Genomic DNA, 17867 nt, shown 5'->3' with positions numbered 1-17867 from the left:
ACGTTCTTTTTCTGCATCATCTTTCGTGTCACCCTCGCTTTGTTTGCCTGTCGATATATTACTGATGCCATAACTTCGGATTGTAGTTTCCAAGACCAGCTCCAGCATGGGAGTATTTTCTTCACTAGTAATGTATAGTACGTTATCCATATGAATGGTTGTATAAGTACATTACTGCTGTAGTAGACAGTTTAGCTTCCCCCTTCTCTACCTTCTCCAGACATACAGGCAGGGGCGTAGCTAGGTGAGTCGCCAGGGGAGCGGCCACTCCCCCAACGGACTTCAGACAGCGCTGGCACCTATTTTTGATGCGATCTGTCGCATTTAAAAGACACACTGGTGCCATTGGATGTCCGCTCTCCACTCCCCCACCTGGCTACACTTCTGCATCCAGGAGGCTTTTAGTTTGAGATTCCCTCCGTCTTTTACATTCTCCTCCCTTTCTCTATTCCCATTCCGTTCTCTGCTTATTGACTTGTAATGCATTCCTCCTCCTCATGTCTAATTGGTTTTGCCTAGGCTGTATAGGTCAGAAGCATAGCCAGGTTTTGAAGTCAGGGGGCGCAGACCTTTTATAAAATAGGTGTCAGTGAGAAGCTGAAGGGCTGATATACATAGGCGGCATTTTATTCAAAATCCATTTGGGGGAGTGACCACTCCCCTTGCACCCCACCTAGCTGCACCTCTGTTGTGGGTCCTTTTTCCACCTGTCTAGCCTGATTGTTTTGTTACTGGCCCAGCCTCATTGTATTTCCATCTTCTTTCTTCTATCTGCATTGTAGTAGACCTCGATTCTGTTACCTCCACTCTATTTCTGACGTTTCTACTCTCTCCTCCCCTCCTAGTCACCATACTTACATACACTTTCACACTCGCGCACCTTCCATGTCCATGCTCACCCCTTTTCATGCTTCATTCGGTCACCAACCACATCCTTTCACTTTACTCTTGACACCCTTGTTAACTGAGAGAAACATGTACTCACTCACTCGCTCGTCACTCACAGACTTGGAACAATGAACAGAAAGGCAAAGCACAACAGAGTGTAAGACACAAGAGTATAAGTAATACAGTTGCCCATATACACATTCATGTCTACTTTCAACATGGCATACAAGGCAGGAAGTGATATAATTTTACAACAGCAGAGATTTTTCTCTCTCTTGCACACTCACGCCTTAAAATTCCTTTCTCACTTATCTGCTAAGCACTGACAAGCATCCACATGGACCGAGTTATATTGAGTATTATTTTTAAGCAAGGAGGCACAGTGATAAAGGAAAAAGAATTATGCATGCTCTATTTAGCACCAGTAGTATAGCCAGCCCTGGGGATCTCCAGGGTGGATTGGGGGGAGGCACATTCCTCTTTCCCCCCCATACATACATGCTAACTATTCCTTTGCTGACAGGGATGTCAAGGCCCCACCAGCCAAATAAATACAGTACTGCTGCTGCTCAGGGCCACTGAGAGACTGAATTGGGCCTGAAGCAGGGCCATCACCCCCCCCCCCCCACAATCGTCACCGCTGCTGCCCCCACCACAATCGTTGCCAATGCTGCCGCCCCCCCCCCCCTCAATCGCTGCCTCAATTCAAATACCTTGGCTACCAGGGATCCTGAGGCCCCTCCAGCAGAAGCCATCTTCCTCCAGCGCTGACTCTTCACTCTGCCGATTGCCTGCCCCTGCGGCTTTTTCTCTCAGGGCATGCTCGGTTTCAAAACCAAGCTTTTGCGCTTGAGAGGAAAAGCAGCTGCTCAGCAAGAAATGGGCAGAAGAGCAGCGCTGGAGGAAGACCTGCAGTGTCTTCTCCTCTGGGTCCTCCCCAGCCTCCAAGGGGGATCCGGCACCGGAGTTTTCTCTCTTCTGCTCCTGTTCGGACACGATAACTCAAAACCCTTCAAAAGCAGGAGAGAGACAGACCCTGGCGCCGTGCCCCCCCTTGGAGGCCCGGGCCCGGGGAATGTTGCCCCCCCTCTCTGCGACCCTGCTGCTGCTCACTCTGAGCATGCATGAGAAGTCCCAGCATACTCAGAGCAGGAAGGAAGCAATGTGAGGAGGAGAGGATTGGCGGCACTGTATTTATTTGGCTGGCATGGCCTCTGCATCCTCACCAGGAAAGGTAAAGGGGTGCTGAAGTTTTGGATGGGGCCCAGGCCCCAAGGCCCTCCTGTATCTACGGCACTGTTTAGCACATGCATTTCGTGCTATTTAGTGGTCAGGCAGAACTAAATAATTGGTATGGTAGCATGTGAAATAATTGCATGTATGCTCTATTCTGGTTAGTTAGTATACGCAGAAGTAAAAAATATTTATTTATTTATTTATTTATAGCATTTATACCCCACATTATCCCAAATAAGTTTGGGTTCAATGTGGCTTACATCAGACTTTAAAGCAAAGTACAATAAGGATTAAACAAATGTAAAAGTCAATAAGAGCTATAACATCATAGCAGCAGAAGGTAATGCAGCGCCTAAATATTTATAATATACATGTTAAAAATGTTCTCGTTCTGGTTTTATTCTATAGGTCCATTCTTTAAAAGAACAGCACATTTGATATAAAAAAAATATCTAATACTACGTCTTCAATATTTTACAGAAATTACTGATGTGATATGCATTGTATTATACTGTATATCATGAAGGATTTGCATTATATGGAGATTTATTTTTATTCCAATGACCCTGACCACAACTGAATGCACAGATTATGTGTATGGTTTGTCCTTGTAAATCTATAAATCTGTTATCCTGGAATGGCGATGCCACAACAGGTCTTTGTAAGCCACATCGAGCTTGCAAATAGGTGGGAAAATGTGGGATACAAATGCAATAAATAAAAATAAATAAATAAATATCAGACTCAGGTACATTCAAGAACAGTAGAGGAGGTTTGTCACAAAATTCTGTTTTTTTATTTACAAATATAGATTCATAGTACAAAGCACAATGTGTATGTTAAATGCACAGACTGTCTGTCCTCTCATATAATCTGTAGGGTGACCACTGATGATCTGATAATAATATCATTTCAAACTAAAGTTTACATGCATTTTAAACTATTTTTTAGTGAAGGGAACTGTTTTGGGTTAAGTTCTGGAATGTGGCTCAAGGTTTGCCTCTGCTTGGGTCTCCATTCCCCCACTTTCCAAAGCTTTGTTTTCTGCCAGGTTTCTGGAAGAGGTGCCATCAGACCTGTCAAGAACTGATTGTATCCCAAAGCAAGGAAAATGCAAAACTGAATGTAGGCTGCTAGGAACCAGAGGATTTTCACTTGTGGCGATACAGTCTTCTGCCTCCTGTGTCCATGGGTGAAAATGGGAGAGCTCCATTCTCAGGCTTCAATGCTTGACAGGTCTGCCATGCTGTTCTGGCCCCTGTTCATCCTGTGTTGTTAATATGTATGTGCATCTATTACAGGAGTAGGACTGCCTTTGAGAGGACTAAAACAGACGTGTTCCGGATAAAAACAAACAATGTTGGAACGTTAAAGAAAATAAGGTAGTGTACAGGCCTATTCCTGTTCCGTACCCGCCCTCATAGTAACCTGAGATGAGAAGAGTTCCATGTTTAGAGGGCAGCTCTAGAACTGGGCAGCCACATTTACATGGCCCTTGCTTGCTCTTATTATATATGTAATCACTGTACCCTCTAAGCTGAGTCCTCCAACTATAGCCTGCCAGTGGGTGGTGCTGTTTCATTATCACATTTTCAATAGTGAGGGACAGGCAAGCTCTGCAGGACTCCAAGGAACCTGCCTATCCCTAGCAATTGAAAACATAGTATTGAAGCATTGCCCCCCCCCCCCCCACTGGCAGCAATACAGTTGCAGGACTCACGCTCAGCTTAGAGGGAACAGTGCACTTAAGTGTACACTTATTAGCAAAAGTACCAGCAGGGTGTCTAAGCATTGTTTTATTATGGTGTACATCAGGGGCGTAGCCAGACTTCGGCGGGAGGGGGGTCCAGAGCCCGAGGTGAGGGGGCACATTTTAGCCCCCCCCCCGGTGCTGCCGACCCCCCTGCAATTGCCGACCCCCCCCCCCGCCTCCACCACCACCACCAACAACAACTTTGACCCCCCCTGCCGATGACCCTCTCGTCCCCCCCTCCCGACGACCCTCTCGACCCCCCCTCCTGCCGTCAACCCTCCCCCGCGTTGCCTACCTTTGCTGGCGGGGGACCCCCAACCCCCGCCAGCTGAGGTCCTCTTCTTCCTTCGTTCTGTTTCTGAGTCTGACGTCAGACAGAAACAGAACGAAGGAAGAAGAGGACCTCAGCTGGCGGGGGTTGGGGTCCCCCGCCAGCAAAGGTAGCAGACGGCGACGGCGGGAGGGGGGATCGAGAGGATCGTCGGCAGGGGGTCCAGGGCCAAATCTACGGGGGCCCAGGCTCCCGTGGCCCCACGTAGCTACACCCCTGGTGTATATATGTGGCATAGCTTGTGAATGCAAGGGAGGCATACACATAGGTGGAGCATGGGCGGCACATGGATAAGGCTTCCTCCTACACACATGTTGGGATAACTCTAAAAAAGTTGCCTAAAGTAAGGTGCTAAAATGCTGGGCGCTAAGGGGTGAATTCTCTATATGGTGCCAAAAGAATCAATGCTGAAAAAATGCTATTCTATATGCTGTGCTTAAAGTTAGGTGCGGTTTATAGAATAATGCTTAGACACTGAGGTTGTGCGTAAATTTAGGCACTAAATACCACACACAGATCAATAATACTGCTTGCTGATACTGATAACCTCAAAAACCATACTAGCAGTTTAGTAGTGTCTATACTAAATAGGGGGAAAAGTCTCATCAACTGCGGCAAAAAAATCTCAATTAATAATTGCACGCAGAAAAAGTCATCATAGACTAAAAAACCCCCCATTGTGTATTATTTATTAATTGTATTTTCTTTATTGTTTTTTCTTTAAATCTCATTATGCATGATATCCTCATGCATCAAAATCTTTCCAAAACTTTTGTAAGGTCAACAAATAAGATGAATATGCAAACTTATCTTTCTGTTGTGAACTCCAGCTCACGTGTTAATTCCTGTGTGGTCCCAACGGTCCCGTTTCACAGTGCTTCTTCAGGGAGCCACACCGCAAAGCATCGATTTACTTACTAATGCTAAATGCTGGAGAACTCACTCTCAGAGTGGTCAATGAAAGTGAGTTCTCCAGCATTTAGTAACGGCCCCTTTCAGGGTAGAGAGCAGAGTGGTTACTAAGGACCAAGAGAACTGTAAAGAGTGAGGGCCTTGAAAATAATTCTTCCTCCTGTTTCAGTATTGGACTCTACCAGCTTGTCCGGCATTTTGGCACTGGAGAAATCAGGTGCATCTGTTGACCACCTGGGAGGCTAAGGAGGCTAGAGGGTCCCTTAAATGTAAACAGCACTTTTTAAAGAGCTGGAATCCTTACTTGCAAATTTTAAGCCCCGCAGGGATGTAGCCTCCTTATTAATGCTTTATAAGGTTTGAGAGCGACATAATCAATATTTCAGAACTACTTAATGATGCAGGAAGCTGGGGGATGTAAATGGTCTTTAGGTTGATTAGTAGTAGGGAGCAGGGAGGGGGGAGGAGGGGAGAGGGAAATGGGGGGGGGGGGGGGGAGGACCATAGGGTGGTTTTAATTATAGATTTGAACTTGAGTTGGATATGGTTATCAGCTTATTAAAGCTAAAATGACTCAACTATATAGATGATGAGGGTGGCAGGGGTTAATTCAGGGAATAAATGAACACATTTTCTTTGAGTTCTTTACCCTCATGACAGCGGTTACACAATCATAGCTGGTGGGTTGGGGATGGTGTGTTTTGCATAAGGAGAGGAGGTGGAGAGGGGTGGTTAGGGAAGGGGGGAAATTGTTAAAATGATTAAGGATGGCATTCTGTTTATGCTGGATTTCGGATGTATGTTATGCAATTTTCATCAATAAAAATGTTGAACTCCAAATAATTCTTCCTCCTGCCCCACAGGACCCATCATATTATCTATGTAGCCTGAGAAATTGCCCTTGCTTATGTGTCTGCTTGGGGCTTCCCACAATTTTCTTTTTAACTAATTGTATTGAGAAGTATAAAATATCATATTAATGATGAATATCCTTGTATTGAGCATTTTTTAAGCTTTGGTAATTCCATTACTTATGTAACATATAGGATATTTTTAGGGCTCCCCTTAAGTTGTACCATAGGTCTAATATTTTGGAATCTGTAAAATTTTAATTTAAATAAGGCATTATTGATCAACTGTTTCCTTCAGTTTTATCTATCTTGTCTTCTACTCAGCTGGAGATATTTCGGGGCCGATATTCAGACCGCAGGAGGCAGCACGGCTAACTGCTGTGGTCGCCGGTGTGACCGGATATTCAATGCTGGGCCGTTTCCGGTGACCAGCATTGAATATCTGGTTTATTTTGGGCCAGTTTAAACATAACCAGCCAAACCAATATTCAGCACTGGTTGGTTAAGTTTAAAACGGTCAAAGGTAGGCCCGCTATTTCGGCAGCTCGATTTGGCCGCCAAATTTAGCCGGTGATGCACTGAATATCAGCAGATAGCCAATTATATCGAGGGCTCCTTTTACTAAGCGGTATTAAGCCCAACGCGGGCTTACCGCTCGCTGTACAGGAAGTACCGCCGGACTACCGCAACAACCCAGCAGTACTTCCCACCCCTAGCGTGCCATCATTTCTGGCGCTACAAAAATGTATTTATTTTTGTAGCACCAGAGTGTACCCGGCGGTAATCGGGCAGTGCTGCACGCTGCCCGGTTACCGCCGGGTTAACGCGGGAGCCTTTACCGCCACCTCAATGGGTGGCGGTAAGGGCTCCCCCTGAAATGGCAAGTGCTTTACTTGCCGCCTAGCCATTTCCTGTAGCAAGTTGAGACGTCCCTTTTTCCAGCTACAGTAAAAGGGGGCCCTGGTGCGCATGTAAAACATGCACCAATGCCAGTGCCGGCCCCTTTTTGCCACAGCTTGGTAAAGGGGCCCCAAGTAATATAACTGGTTATCCACTGCTTACGAATATTCAGCGGGAGATAACTGGCTATCTCCCGCTAAATATTTGTGGATAGCCAGTTAAGAGCTATTTAACTGACCAGGAGCCATTCCTGGCTGGTTAAATACTGCTGAATATCAGGGGGTTGAAGTTCATTCATCAGTTTAGGTAGGGCTCTAACATTGTATATGACATTCAATATACAGTGTCATAATTATTGCGACAAATAATGCTGAAATGTTCTTTGGACCCTAGAATCGAACATGACAACACAGGACTCAATGCAAGTTGGTTCCTGGATCGAGTGGTAGTGACTGATATGAACAGACCCCACCTTCGTTTTTATTTTGCCTGTAACAATTGGTTAAGCAAAGAGGAGGGAGATGGACTTTATGTCAGGGATTTGCTGGGCAGCCTGGATCCCATGGATGTGCCTAAAGGTACGTGTCACCTCAGGAGCTGAATGCATGACTTATAGGAATCAAGGAACAAGATTAGTCTGACTCTGCTCTGGAAAGACAATGGAATATTTACTGTTATGGTATATTTACCTGACTATTGCCATTCATTGGGAGGTTTCCATACTGAGGGAAATGGGATCATTCCCTGGTCAAAAAACCTTTGATGTTTTTAAGTTTCCATGTGTAGAAGGGGCCAGTGAAACAAACTCTGCCTATTATGTTCTGTATAGGGCATAATATGCTTATGTTTATTACAATTTGCTAAACCGCTAAGCTTAATTAAAAGATCACAACAGTGTACAATCAAATATAATAAAAGTTAGAAAAGAACATCATCAATTGAATAGGAAAGTAATACATCCATCATCAAAGAAACTCATACACACATACCTCCTTTACATACTCTATAGTCTACTTCACCAGTCCAAAGGCTAACCTGAAAAAGTGAGACTTCAGCATTTTCTTAAATGTCATTAGAGAGGCTTCCTTCCTTAACTATACTGGCAGCCTACTCCACTGTTCTGGGGCTTGGTAAACAAACAAACAAACAAACAAAAACACACACAAAAACAAAAAAACACTAGGCTCTCATGTGGAGCCTAGTCAGATCCTAGACAGACAAGGAATAGCCATCCTATTATCAAATAATGATCATAAAGGTTTTAATGGTATACATAAAACTGCCATAGAGGCCAAATGAGATGGTATGTTTTCAAATAAAGCCTAATACTACAATCTTAAAAATAATTCGAAATCTAATTGACAACCAATGATATTTAATAAATAATGGAATCACACAGGGACCCTTTTATCAAGGTGCGTAAGGGCCTACGCATGTGCAGTGCATGTCAAATTGGCATTACCGTCCGGCTAGCGTGTGCGCCCGGTGGTAATTCTGAGTTTGGCATGTGCTGAAAACCTGCGATAGAAAATAATTTTCTATTTTTTACCGCGGGGGCGTTCCCGGCGGTAATCAGCAGTTGGCGCGCACTGGCTGGTTACCATGTGGGTAACGCACGAGTCCTTACCACTAAGTCAATGGGTGGGGTTAGGGGCTCAGGCCATAAATAGACGTGCGCTGGTTTTCATTTTGCCGCACGTTCATTTCCCGGCTCACCCCCTTCTTTCCAGACGCGGTGGAGAAATGGTCCAGCAAGCGTCCAATACATGTGCCCACACTACTACAGGCCACTTTTTGGTGCCCCTTTGTAAAAGGGCCCCACAATCTCTTCAGCCGCCTTGCTTAACAATCTAATTGTTGTATTTGGTAGAGTCCAAGCAGTAACTGGAGAACAGTAGGAAGCAGGGGCGTAGCCAGACAGCAGATTTTGGGTGGGCCTAGTCAAGAAGTGAGTGGGCACCAAGTGTTCTCCTCTCCCCCTCCCCCCCCAATGCGATGAAGCCAGTATCAGCAGATTAGGAAGCTTAGACTGCTGAAGTAGAGAGCAGTGTTTTCAGCACCATCAGGGGGACGTCTTCAGTTGACAGAGCTTGGGATCCCCACTAGCTAGCATTAAATATGTGCTGCTGTTTGGTGGGCCTGAGCCCTAAGTGGATGGGCCCCGGCCCACCCCGGCCCACCTGTGGCTACGCCACTGGTAGGAAGGAAGAATGACTTTAGTATATATTTTTTAAAAGGGCTTAAGGGTATGCAAACGTTTGCCAAAACAAGGTAGCTGACAGTTGTCCAGAACCCTTATTTTATCATCCTCACTTTAATATTCCCTTATCTCTTGTTTGTCCTGTTTGTCCTAATTAGATTGTAAGCTCTGTCGAGCAGGGACTGTCTCTTCATGTTCAAGTGTACAGCGCTGCGTACGTCTAGTAGCGCAATAGAAATGATAAGTAGTAGTAGTAGTAGTACAGTCCAAAAGGAGACTAAAATGTTCTGGGTCAGAGGAGTGGCCTAGTGGTTAGAGTGGTGGATTTTGGTCCTGGGGACCTGGGTTTGATTCCTGCTGCTGGCACAGGTATGTGTATATAATATGTAAGCCGCTATGAGTGGGGTAAAAATGTAATAAAAATAAATAAATAAAATATTCAAAACCACATATTTGGTAACCACTGGATGCTAGCAATAAAACTACTTCAGTTTGAATTTGCCACCATGGACAATACGTAACTCTCAGCCATGTAAGAAGCTATAACAGCCAAAAGTTATGTTTAAACTGGAGTAGGATTAGGAGTGGTCTAAAGTTATACAGGCAGATTTACAGAATTTGCTGGAAGCGTGCCTAAGTTGGGTGCTGGCATTTACACCTGCTTTTAGCAGGTGTAAGTACAGCACCCAAAAGTTAGGTGCCAGATCCACACTGAATGCTATTCTATAAAAGACCATGCTCCCTTGATAGAACAATGCTTAGTACTCAGTTTTTTCGGTGACAAATATTTGGCACCATTTATTGAATTCCTTCCACAGTGGTTATATTAAGCTGCTTTTCAGATAGCTTATTTATTTAAATGTGACTGCAGAAACAGCAGGGATAACTTTATCCCTAGAAAGCTAAGTTGGCATTTTCAGCCATTAACCCCCGGATTCTATATATGACAACTAAAGTTGCTTGTGCAAATTGACTACATGGCTAATTTACATGCACAACTTAATTGTTTAATAAGCCAATCAGCGCCAGTAATTGGCCATTAATGAGCAATTATCAGTACTGTCACTAATTAGAATTTACGTGCACAACTTTTTAAGCGTGTTCTGTAAAGTGGCGCGCATACATTCAAGTGCGCAGATCTCAAAAGGGGGTGGGGGCATGTGGGCGGGTCAAGGGCGTTCCTAAAAATGATGTGCACTGTTATAGAGTATGCTCGATCTGTGCCTAAGTTAGGTGCGGGCATTTATACCAGGTTTTATTTGGTGTAAAAGGTCACACCTAAATTTTAGTCACGGGGACGGGCACTACGCATATTCTATAAACTGTGCCTAACTTTAGGTGAGTTTTATAGAATAGCGCTAAGCACGTTTTTTCAGTGATGACTTTTTAGGCGCCATATATCGAATCTGGTCCTAAATGGATAGCTTAGCTCAAAATATGCAAAAAATATATTTTTCATGCATTTTCTGGACTGCTGACTATTTTCTCTTTCATTTATATGGAGCAGGGCTGTGCGTATACAATGTGAACAACTCTGATGTCCAGGCAGTTATATGCATTATATTAAAAAACTATGAGTAATGAAGGACAAAATTGTTTTACAATAGGATATAGGGAGACAAATGCTTGTGAAGAGAACAATATAGAAGTATCAGGTGAAGTTTTTCATTGATGAACTGCTTTAATTATTTAGGCTCAGCGATGCTCCTTAGTAGTGGGGTGATTGAATACTACCTCTTCCTGCACAGTAACTGCTTCAGTTATCATATATGCCTTCCTATGTACCACAGCCAGGGGACTCATGCGGAAAGAATATCCTTCTGTTTTTAAAAACGTGCTTCCCCCTCTTCCTCCCATAGAATCCACTCCATCTGAATCACGGACTGGAGTGAAATCTTATTACATTATATATTCATTCACTGAATTGTTCCCCGAAGTTCCACCACGAACCTGCAGGCTCAATTAAAACAGCCCGGCATCAATTCGCAACACAAGAAGATGAGCCTATGCATCTTTGATTGCAGTTTCCCCTGAGTCATAATTAATAGCAGATGGGACAGTTGGCAGGTGATGAACAGAACTGCCAGCTGGTCAAACACAAGTGGGGAAATATCTGGACTCATTGAACATCAAACCCAATGATGAGTACATGATAGGCTTACTTTCTTCTCCTATGTGGCTAAAATGACATGTCTTTCCCGCAAGCCCTGCTTATCTTTCCCCTGAAAACGTCTTAGATTTCAATATGGAATTTAAGAGGGATGTTAATTATTCATGTCACCAACTGCCTCTGATTGTCAATGAACCTACAGAGATTTGACATTTGTGTCACAGAAGAATGGTTGCCTCCATCTCTTCTGGGTTACCCATGAAAAGGTGTGAGTTAAATACAGTGCATCTTTTCTAGCAAAAAAGGTGCCGGTACTCAAATGCCGGGCCACCCTTCAGGGGTGGGGTGATCACTGAGGGACCCACACCACAATAGTCAAGCCCCCTGCAAACGGTCACAGAATCTATGACAAGGCAGAATTGGTGTGTAGAGCCTGAGCTCTTTCATTAAAACTTGCTGTCCGTGGGTCAATTTTAGCAGACAATGGTACTAAGGACAATGGTACTCAGTACCCCCAAGTACCCCCTCAAAAAAAGCCCTGGTTAAATATAAACAATTCTGCCTCTCCTATCCACTAGTGGACTTTCAGAGACTTTTATCAGTCACATGCAACCCTAGTTTTTGCCCAGATAGCTGTGGCAGATTACTTGTAATAAGATATGAAGGATTGTAGGGAGGTCAGGGCCGGGACCAACTCCTCTGTCACACAATCATGGAGTCCAGGCCAGAGTTTGATGTTCTGAGCCACAGAGTTTACTTAAAATAAGGCCTTTAAGCAAAAATGGGACAACTCATAACATCCATAATACAGGCCAGAGGCATAGCCAGACCTTGATTTGGGGGCATGTGTCCAAAGTGAAGGGGATACATTTTGCCCCGCCTCCCCGCCGCTCTCGACCTCCACCATAACCCTACATACTTGGACTGGTGGGTGTTCACAAGCCCCGCCAGTAGAAGCTTTCCTGCAGCGATATTCATCGCCATACTCCTGCCCTGCTTTCCCACCCTGGCATGCATGCTCAGTTTTAGTGAAATTGAGCATGTGCGAAGCTCACACATCAGTTTCACTATTGAAAGGACCGCGTTTGTTCACCAGAGATCTTTTTGTGCTTACTCTACGTAAAGGGGATCACACGGCGTTGCAGTTTATTGATCCTTACAATTGTATTGTTTTCACAATACCACCGCATGTTGTCAGCTGTTTCTTGCGACCCCTGAGGCAGGCGCTGTGTGCTGAAACACGGACCGTGTCGGGTCCATTCAAGTATTGTTCCTTCAGTATATGATTAAAGATTTTAATCCCCCATTTTTTGGAGGCCCTTGGTGCTTTTTGTTTTGTGGCTTGGCTTTTTGTTTGTGCTTTGCTCCCTTTCTCTGTTATACTACATTTTCAAACCAGAAAAATGTCCAACATTTTGTTTTGAAAATTTGCTAGACATTTTTGTGCTCAGGTCCTATCTTTTAGGACCATTAAAAAAAAAATGCACAAAAAAAACAAGCCATTGTGATTTATGGGGATGGGGGACAGCACTCTTAGTAGACTGACCACACAACCATCTCGGCAGAGCACTGGGGCATCCTGGGGGGGGGGGGGGGGCAAGAAGGTTCTAGGTACACATCTCACCATTTCCCCTTTATATTGTATGGTGAGCCCTCCAAAACCCACCAAAAACTTACTGTTCCCAACTGCACACCATTGCAATAGCCATTATTCCTGCAGGTGTCACCTATATGTAGGTATAGTAGGTTTTTGGTGTAGTTTTGGAGTTGTCAAACTTTCCACCACAAGTTTACCAGTTAGAGTGGGATATGGGCCTGGTTCCCCTTCTCTACAGTACACCTCACCAATCACTAGGCTACTTGAGGGACCTGCTTGCTGTTCTAATAGGACTGGTCATAACAACACCTGAAGCTAGAGGCTGGTATGTACTGTTTCTTTCACATTTTGGGGGAGTGGAAGAGGGTCAGTGAACACTTGGGGAATAAGGGGGCTTATGCCTTAATTCCTCCAGTGGTCATTTGTTCATTTAGATCACGTTTTGGTCACTTAGTCATGGTTGAAACAGGTCTAGCCAAAGACATCTTAATTTTGGCACTAGACATTTTCATTTTGTTCCATTATTGCTCAAAAATGTCTATCTTTTGATGCCACCCACGTCCTGTCCAAAACACCCTCCCCAACATGCCCCCTTGAAATTTGGATGAACTGTGGAGTAAAACATCTAAAATCAGGGTGTCAAAAATTACAGCTTGGATGTTTTTGAGAGAAAGACATCCTTCTGTCACCTTATAACATTTTATGGACTATTTTTGTTTTGAAAATGAGCCTCACAGTCTCTTAGCAGCTTCTTTAGGCTCTCAGCTTCTTGCAGTTCCAAAAATAATCTTTGGTTACAGTTCCCTTATTTGTGGAGATAATTTCTCACATGAAAGCTTAGCTGTAATTTTCATTATCTTGCCGGATAGCAGGAACTTCTCTGTTCTCTCGTGCTCCTCAGGGCTGGATCTTCTGTGTCTTCTTTATTTCTTTTGAACTCTCCTCTGCAGGATGTGGGGATGGGCTAGTTCCTTATTCAAGATTATACCTAAGAACTACTGCAGTAGCCTCAGCAACTCTGTCACGGCCTGCCACTCCTTCAGGTGCAATGGCTGGGCTAGCCAAGGACACTCCTCCCCTTGTAGCAAGGTAGAATGGCTGCTAAATCAGGAGCCAAAGACAAGATATTCAAACTGGGCTCAAGTTATATACCAATACAGTTTTCCTTCAAGATGTGTCTCCTCTATTACCGTACTGATCTGGAGAGGCCTCCCTTCTTTATAGAATATGTGGGGGTATTTACAGTAGGTCTCTGTGATCTTGTTATAGCAGAACCCTAGGGGTCTCTACACACATTTTATAAATAAAATCCCTCTTTTCCCCCCTGTTCTTGCTTTCTCGGTTTATTTGAATTGATCATTTGCCATGTGTGGTACTGTGGGTGAGCATTCAAGTTCGTGGCCTATACACAAGCAACCAAATCACCTCTCAGAATCAACAAAAGGTCTTTATCAGTGGAAGCTGGGTACATGCAGGTACTTCAGATTCACCATAAAGAATTATAGAGGCAAATACAAAAGAGGCCTAGTTCCATATGAGGCCAACAAGTTAGGTTACAAAAATGTCCTTGAAGCAGCCTCTGGCACCAAATAAGGAAGCCTGTCCTACATTGCAGGCTGTAATACTTAAACTTCTTCTTGGAAGCAGTCCTGAGGTCTGTTCTGGAGGCTCCTTCCTCTTTGGCCTCTCCAACTTTTCCTAATCTCAAACTTTTCTACTTCCTAATTGGAACTCCCATCTGCTGGCTAGACTTCCCTACTCTGGCCTTGTTAACATGGCCTGGTGGGGGAATGTGTTTAAGGAGGTTCGGGGTTCTCTTATACACTACCTCACACCATGACAAGTGTAGACACATTGCCAATGCAATTTCAAATACTTTCAGGCAAAATCAATATCTAATGCTGATTGATGATTCTATATATGTCAACAGAAAGACTCTTTAGTCAGTGGGACATACTTAGAGGCATATTTTCAAAGCACTTTGGGAGGCTAAGTTCCATAGGTTTCTATGGAACTTTGGGAGGCTAAGTGCTTTGAAAATAAGCCTCTTTGTCCTGTAAGTTGTTATTTTATTGACAGTTTGTCTGCAATGTCTGCCCCTTCTTCAACTAAAGGAGCTCTGATTCACCCTTGATACTGGAATGCAATGATTCTGGTGACATGGAATCTTCTTTATCTACAGAGCAGGAGCATGGAATAATAAGGAATATCATGGAAATTCTATAATGCACCATCAACTCTTCATTAGGCATGAACCAGGGAAAGAACAACTCTTATGATACTTGTAAACCAGTTCCCCTGCACATAGGAGCCAGCTTTTCAAAATTATTAGGGGTGCTAAACCCAATGTAAATTACCTCTCCCTGGAAACAATCAATGTTTTTGTTCAATATTGGTGGTAGTCAAGCACCCACAGTATCCACAGAGCTGGCTTCTATGCCCTTGCAGGTGAACATAGTAAAGTTATGGATTATGCACCTTTCTTATTTTCCATTTCTTGCATAGTTCCTTGTTTATTTTTTTCTTCTATATTAATTTAGGAAAGTTTATATTATGAGAACTGGATTAGATAGCAGACATCAGCTTTCCTGAAGCTGATAGACTCAAAGAAGGTAATTCTATAGGAGCCATGTAGATTCTGATATTCTAATTATGTACGTGCATATATTAATTAATATATGAACACATGCACATAAATAACAGTAATACGGCTATCCCAATTTATAACTACACAGATATATTTGGTAGCATATACTCTTCAGGTGGGCATACACATGGGTGGAGTCTGGGCAGAGTGATGCACACTTATACATAACTTATAGAGTACTATACATTACATACAGATCTCCCCAATCTAGGCATGAGTATTTAAGCCATCTCTAATGCTGGGGCAAGTACTTGTTTATCAAAAAAGACAATAACATAGTTCCTTGCTTCTCTAATTATATATAGACAACATGGACAACTCAAAAAGTCAAAAGTCAAAGTAACACTTACTTATCTTTCAGTAGAGTTCATCAATCACATGTGAAGTTCAGGAACTATTTCAACATCCCAACAGGGGCTCCCTGTTTCGCTGTAGCTGCTTCAGGGGATTTGCCAGCATGTCCTTCTCTCAAGACTACTTTGATAAATGGAGTTTTTTTTAATGACCTGTGATTATATGATTCCAACCCATAAGTGATTATGCTGTGGCTACTGAGGTCTTTTTTCTCCACTTAAAATTTTTGGGGAGTGATTTTGGTTTGTATTGATTTAGTTCTGGAGGGAACTCTCAAAGAAAAATCTGGGGAGGTGGGGGTGATGGTTGAGTAGTTTGTATTTTGATTTTCAGGCCTAATAAACCCTCTAATTTTTCAGTAAAGTTTAATTTTAAAAAATGCTGTTTATATGTGACTCTACAGATGAACTAACAGTGTGCATGGGCTCTGAACTAGTACTATGTCAGTTTTACTATTTTACAAGGAAATCACATTTGGTTCTGATCCTAGGACATTTTAAATGGGTAGTAGCACATCTCGGGTTTAAATGAAACATTTCAGATGCAGAAGGCGTTCATCCCCTAAGACAAGCTTTACAATCTTTACTTGTGCAGTTCCTGCTGTGGACAATTCATGGTTGTCCGGAGGAAATGCCCACTGGGCTGCATTGATCCAGTAAAATAGATAATGGGTTGCCATGGTAATCTATGGGTCACTGTAGGACATTAGACATTACAAACAGATTTGAATGGCAAACATTTTGCCAGCCAATGTGTGGTATTGATTGATACAATGCCTAGGTGTATTGTAAGGCTTAAAAGAAGATCGTGTTTCTTTAGCACCCAAAATGTGCCATTAAACCATGGAAAACATATCCTGTAATGTATTATTAAGCTCACAAAATATTCTGGCATTGAAATACTCACATTTTGATTTTTTAAGTAATACAGGGTTAGGTTTAATCTTGATTTACTCTAGCTGTTCATTTGTGAAATTTCAGAGAGTCTATGATGCAATGCATCAGATCTACTAAGCATTTTTTTCTATAGACACAAATTATGATGTTGTTGCAAGAATTATCCTTCTATAACAGAACTGGTTCATTCTTGGGTACCAGGAATTTTATTAATGGCCAAATAATTAGCACTATAAAAAACTCTAAACTTCACAAACAATAAACATATATTTAAATATTAATTTAATATTCATCTATTATTTGTAGGAACATCATAGTGTATATGGGCCTCATTCAATACACTTCAACTTGAGGATCACTCCAAGTCTAATCATAGATACCAAGCACAAAATATCCATGCACAGTGTGTCTGTAAATAAATATAATCATACTCATAATAATCATAATCTCAAGCATTTATAATTCACTTAATCCCACATTAATAGTTCAAAGCGATTTACAGCAAAATATAATGTCAATATTACAATTATACTGCAATCTCATAAGAACATACCCTATGCTTGGAACAACCTTCCTGAACCCTTACGCCAAGCCCCCTCCCTGCCCGTCTTCAAGTCTTTGCTTAAAGCCCACCTCTTCAATGCTGCGTTCGGCACCTAACCCTTACCGTTCAGTGAATCCAGACTGCCCCAATTTGACTGCCCCTATCGGACCGACCGTTCACTTGTCTATTAGATTGTAAGCTCTTTGAGCAGGGACTGTCTCTCTTTGTTAAATTGTACAGCGCTGCGTAACCCTAGTAGCGCTCTAGAAATGTTAAGTAGTAAGTAGTAGTAGTAGTAACATAAGAGAAGCTATACTGGGTCAGACCAAAGGTCCATCTAGCCCAGTATCCTGTTTTCCAAACAATGGCCAAGGCAGGTCACAAGTACCTGGCAGAAACCCAAATTGTGGTAACACTCCATACTACAACTCCCAGGGCAAGCAGTTGCTTCCCATATCTGTCTCAATAGCAGACTATGGACTTTTCCTCCAGGAATTGTCCAAACCTTTTTTAAACCCAGATACACTAACCTCTGTTACCGCATCCTCCGGCAAAGAGTTCCAGAGCCCAACCACTTGTTGAGTGAAAAAATATTTCCTCCTATTTGTTTTAAAAGTATTTCTATGTAACTTCCTAGAGTGTCCCCTA

The 17867-nt window shown here is 43.0% G+C and overlaps 1 protein-coding gene across 1 annotated transcript in view; it reads left to right on the top strand.

The window, feature by feature from the left end:
• LOXHD1 (lipoxygenase homology domains 1) overlaps nt 1-17867 on the top strand; it is a 439720-nt gene that overhangs the window by 119711 nt on the left and 302142 nt on the right. The window contains exons 8-9 of the mRNA XM_030192909.1: nt 3426-3506; nt 7265-7449. Of these exons, the coding sequence (XP_030048769.1) occupies nt 3426-3506; nt 7265-7449 (266 nt within the window). The remainder of the gene's footprint in view (nt 1-3425; nt 3507-7264; nt 7450-17867) is intronic.

The sequence above is a fragment of the Microcaecilia unicolor genome, chromosome 2 (assembly GCF_901765095.1).
Source record: "Microcaecilia unicolor chromosome 2, aMicUni1.1, whole genome shotgun sequence".
NCBI classification, from domain to species: Eukaryota; Metazoa; Chordata; class Amphibia; order Gymnophiona; family Siphonopidae; genus Microcaecilia; species Microcaecilia unicolor.
Note: the sequence above shows the minus strand (reverse complement) of the source record. Positions and strands in the feature narration are given on the sequence as shown.